Here is a 5,584-nt window from a genome sequence, read left to right on the forward strand (position 1 = left end):
AGACTTACCTGCTCTCAGGAGGCTGGCCTGCATGCTTTCGGAGCCGAGGTGAAACTCAATGATCTCCCATGTTTACCACTATTCACTAAACATTAAGGCTGCCTGGGTAGCTTGAGCTCAGAAGGAGATGCAAACCTGGGATCACAGAAATAATCTCTCTGAATGACTGAAAGCAATCTATGTCCACTGGCTGTCAAGATCTATTTCCAAATAATTTGTTTGCAGAACAAATAATAACTGTTGTAGTCATATGTAGCTCATATGCCTGCTTCCTTTCAGCAACTGCCCAAGCATCACCATGGGAATAATTTGGAGAAACCATCCTCCGGCTCATTTCCCTGGCAGTATCCTCATCACTCAAGAGCTTGTCCGTTAAAATGCTAGTCTAAACCTCAGTGCAGCTGTGGAGGACAAAGCTCAGTGACGAAGCCCGTTACACTGAAGAAATGGTTCTGTTGGTGGCATTAGCAGAAGTGCTGTTGGTTCTGGGCTGGGCCATGGAATCGAGCTCTCTCTGCTCACCCACTGCTTTTTACAAAAACTGCTGGATCCGACAGTTTCCAGGTCTTCTGATCGACCTGCAGGAATCACAGCGGAGGGGAGCCCAGGTGCTAAAGATTTATTCAGAAGTCTCATCCCAACAGTGCAGCAGAACTTGCTGCCTGCTGAAGAACAGTGAGTGTTTTGTTCTAACAATTATGACTGAGACTGAAATATGTATTACCATGTATGAGGAAAATAGTTATTTTTATGCTGATTTTTCTCTTATGCCAATATTTCTTCTGGTACTAAGCTAGAATATGGTGTGGAATGAAGAGAAAACACAAACAAAAATTGCCCTTCTTTGAGATACAAGAATACTCAGTTTCTTGGATAAAGCACTCTTTTTGAATGTTTACACCACTTATACAACCCAGATACAACCTCAAGATGAGCAATAACAGAGACACAGCAATTATTCAGCTTGCAACCCCTTTATTCCGTCTTATAAATTTAGTCTCAGAATAAAAAATTGTAAACTTAATTGCTTGTCTTAACGCTAGGAGACAACATTTTCTTTGTATCAATGCACTTTAGTAGTATATGCAGGAATGCTCTTTAAGAGTGCTTCTGTGGTGCATAAATTTGATTGAAAAAAACAAAAGACTTGGAAGGTTTTTGAATACAGGGCATAAAAGTGGCCTGCCAGTTATTAAAAACTGCCCATATACATACATATACATACAGTAAAGACAGAGTTACTAAAAGCTCATCTTACAACTCAAAAGCTTTTTGAAATAGTTTAAAAGCAAACCATAAAACTTGTTGCTTATTACTCTTCAAATAATAAAAAATATTTTATTGCAAACTCTTAGAGCTTTTATCCTGACCAAAGAACTGTCCTTCCTTATCAAAAACAGTTCATGAATTATTTTTCTTCCCCTATTTTATAAGACTTCTTTTTCTAATATTTAATGGTATTTTCACAAAGGTTACAAAGCAATCCTGGAAATGAAAAACATTTTTAGAATTATGTTGTATTGAAGGAGTTTCTAAAAACTGCGCAACTATAACAACCTGAGAGAAATATGGAAAGTAGGGAAATTTTAGTAAATTTCACTTCTCCGTCCAAACAGATATATTATTTTCAGACATCTTTTATGTTCTTAAGATAGTCTTTATATTAGCAAACCTGCACAGCGTTCATATATCATGGTAAAAACAAATATAAAATATGTTATTAGCAGAAAATGTCCATTCTTTAACAAAATGCAGAACATACTGTACCTGGGTCTGAAGGCAAAGGTACATATTGCTACAATATGTGATGAAATTACTGAAGGACTATTTTTCTCTCCAAAATAAAAATCATAAATGTTAACAAAAATCTGAAAATTTTTATTTTCAAATAATGACTTCATAATATCACATTCTTAGTGTTTGCATTAATCTTTGAATAAGAGGTATCACAGAAAATCAAGTACTATATGGATATTTCAAGCAAATATTTGAAAGGCTTTGTCCTTTAAACTGTTAGTTTATGCTAAAAATAATACAAAAACATTTGCAGTGCCTAGAAATTATTTTTGTACTGAGAATCATTTTCTTAAAAATATAAACTAGATTTTAAGTTGCCTTAACCATGGCAACTAATGTAGTTTGTGTATCACCTGTAAAAATATTTGTAGTCCTCAAGAAATAGATTGAAATATTTATATAGTGACTAAAGATTCCCCCTGAGCCCAGCAGGGTGTTTGTAATCTTTTGAATAAAGTTGTAAAGTGTTTGGCATGTAATAAATTCAGAGCTTTGTATAATCTTGTAAAATTATCATTCTCTTTGTGGATTTTCATTGCAAGAATTTAAGATGTGTGGCATAAATTATTTGTAATTTTTTTTATAATAATACTTTTATGGCAGAAAAGTTCATAATAACTGAAAAAAAATGTTTCCAAGCTGTATGTTTACTGGATGATGCCATATGCAGGTTACTAACTGAAACAAACAAACAAACACTATCAGAGAAAAGCTAGAAGAGATGGATTCAGTGTATTTCATTTGTGGATAGTTAAGTCTTTTTTCTTTCCCTCTTTTTTTTTTTTTGTTAAGAATTACATAAAATGGAAATAATTATACGATTTTTCTATTATATTCTGTGGAAGTATTGCAAATTACTTTAAATTACCTGCTAGTATGATGATACTTGTTAGTACAAGAAATGGAATACATTTATAAAGTTAAATAACTTCTGAATAATTCAAGTAAAATAAAGCTTTTGTTTCAATGGTGCTAAATCAATATATTCTAACTGAAATGCTTCTTTTTCAGTATTAACAAAAATCACAGAATTATCTGTTACTATCTAAGGTAATTTGCCTGAAGCAACTTTTCATTTTCAGTAATTCACATATTTTAATTAGAATTACACTAAAAAATACACATAAGCTCTTAAAGCTCATTTCATAAATACATTGCTAAACTTAGACTTGGGAGAAATGCTAGAATATTCTCCAGTGCAAACTTGAGACTCAAAATCAGTATCAGAAAAGTTCTCTTTAGCATTTTTAGTAATTTTCTGGCTTTTCCTGCTGTCTATTTTTCCCATAGTTTTAACAATCCTTTTAATTGCAAGTAGCCATGTTAGTTCAGGTATGGAAGTTACATTCAAGGCAGGAAGGAGGAGATTAGGTAGAATTAAATATAAAAATAATCTAATTGACCCGCAAACTATTATCTTGCTCCAAGGAGGATATCATAAAAGAAATCATAAAAGAAAACTGTAAAATAAAATTAACTTTTGACTAGATAGTTAAAACTCTGAGAAGAATCCTGAACAGGTTTTGATCTAGACACTAACTGTAACCATTCATATTTTAGAATATGAGAATAGGATGTAAATATAAAACTATTAAAAGCATCTAACTAAATTAATTTCTAAGTTCTATTTTCAATGTAAATCTTAAATCACTGGAATTCAGGAATCTTTATACTTTTGGAAATTCTGTTTCAGTGACAAATTGTTGAGGCATTATTTTAGTCCTGATTTCTGATGTGGGAAGATAGATCTGAATTTCCAAACGCAAATCAGAAATTGTCTAAACTGAGTCTATACACTTCATTCACAGAAGCCCAATAGCAGAAGGGCAAAAAAGGAGCAGGACTGGGAACTGTCAGAGGCCAGCATGCTACCTACTTACTGGAGTTCAGTAGATGATTATTTAATAGTTTGGCTGAAGTAATGGTTGCATTACAGTTTCAAGCAAACAGGTATTCATACCACAAGAGTAAACAGCTCAAAGCTGTCTTCCTTGGTAGTTTTTCTTTTAGAAATGATCCATTCCCTGCAGCTGTAGCATGAGAGAAAGGACTGTGTGAAGAAACTGGTAGCAGGAGTTTAGCAGTTCTGTAAATTCAGTTTAGCAGTTCTGTAAATTGTCATATTTGGAATTCAAGCGGCCCTTCTCTCCAAATGTAAAATAATAGTTCTAAATAGTTCCACTTATCTGACCAGGGATTTAATTAGTTTGCAAGATAATGAGAAGCACAGATTTTAAGTGCTATGTAGCTCCCTGGTATTACTGCTCTTGTATTATTAAGTAATGTAATGTGCAAAATGCAAGAATCAGGAGGCTGATCCTCAGCTTTATTCTTTTCTTATAGTTTCCTGCAATCTAGCAGTGTTCTACCATGGAGCTCCTCAGGAGAACATGAACTGCCTGCACATGTCTTGCCCAGCCTTGGAAAGCTGCATACTAAAGGCTAGAATCAACACCATTTTGTACAACATTACAGCAGGTAATCAAATACTATGTGCATAAAGGCTGAGAACACAGCCACTGTAAGAAATGCTAAAATTTTACTAGATCTATTGTTATGCTAAAAGTACAGGTAATATACTTTTAGGTAACACACATAGTGTTAAGAATGCACCAGTATTACTCTTACATTAATGTACACATTTCAGAGAATACTTCCCCCCTTTCTCCCATTTGGCATTTGAGAAAGGACCTAGAAGGTACACTCTTGCTTTAAAGATTTATGTTGATTCATGCTGATACTAAGATGATTATCTAAAGAATATTTGTTTATGATTTAATAGGGATTGATCCAGATCTTCTTATTTTTGAGAAGCTGACACCAAAAGAGCCAAATACTCGCTCCTTACTGAACAAAAATGAAAAGCAAAGCAGCACAAAGATACCTGAGCTGGAAAGATGCCAGCAAAATAATGTCACGTCAAGTTATCTCCTACCCCAAAATCCATCTTCTACCACTAGTCATGGCTTAATAGACCCATTCAGCACAAGCCTAGTGGTCCAAAAAACTGAAGTTACCACTTTGCCCAGGCAAGAAACTTTTCTACTGGATGATCCTTTTGCTAAGATGACAAGCACAACTTCAGTAAGCACTAGGTCTCTCACCAGCTCAGACCAAAGGACTGTACCTTCGACTTTGATAACTAGATCTCCCGAGACGTTATCACACGTACCCACTTCTCCTCGTCTGAACAGCAGTAAGCAGCACTTCAATGATACCAAAGGCTACAGCGGTAGGAACTACACCTCGGAAAATGAGGCACCTGCTTGGGAGGCTGTAGCTTTGGGTGTGTGGTTGATTGCTGTTGTTCTTTGCTCTTCTCTCATCTTCCTTTGCTGTTGCACTGTTGTTCTTGCATCAGGGTGTTGCAGAAAGAGGCGAGGTCAGTATAAGCCCATACGGAAAGGAAGAACAGTCTCTAGACAGTTCATAAAATATCCTGCTGTCAAAAGTAGTTTGTAAAATACTGTCACATTCTTGTTTTGGAACAGTTTTTTAAAAATGAAGTGTATATACAATATACAGTAAGAATTGTTATTTCTTATATATTTCTTTTACAAGACAGAAGATGATTTTTACTGATAGTCTCAGCATCCTTTGGTTGCAATTTCATTCTCATGAGAGAAAACACAATTTCCTTGTCTCTTCAGGGAAGAGGTGCACACTCCATAGCTCTCACTGCGTGTTTGGAGGTGTTTGTTTGAACACATTTGGGTTTGTAATCTGACCCAGACTAACGCCTAACAAACAATATATACTTACTATATCTTAAAGGTCAGGTTTATTG

At 34.8% G+C, this 5,584-nt stretch overlaps 1 protein-coding gene across 1 annotated transcript; it reads left to right on the plus strand.

Moving 5' to 3' along the window:
• The first annotated feature begins 409 nt into the window (after positions 1 to 409).
• LOC148591860 (MANSC domain-containing protein 4-like) lies at positions 410 to 5,259 on the plus strand. Its single transcript, XM_088536666.1, has 3 exons — positions 410 to 675; positions 4,141 to 4,275; positions 4,580 to 5,259. Exons 1-3 carry the CDS (start codon positions 447 to 449, stop codon positions 5,257 to 5,259), a joined length of 1,044 nt encoding a protein of 347 aa, XP_088392792.1. The 5' UTR covers positions 410 to 446.
• Positions 5,260 to 5,584: the final 325 nt, after the last annotated feature.

Source organism: Tinamus guttatus, unplaced genomic scaffold (assembly GCF_059628265.1).
Source record: "Tinamus guttatus ecotype Peru unplaced genomic scaffold, ASM5962826v1 Tinamus_guttatus_pri_ptg000692l, whole genome shotgun sequence".
NCBI classification, from domain to species: Eukaryota; Metazoa; Chordata; class Aves; order Tinamiformes; family Tinamidae; genus Tinamus; species Tinamus guttatus.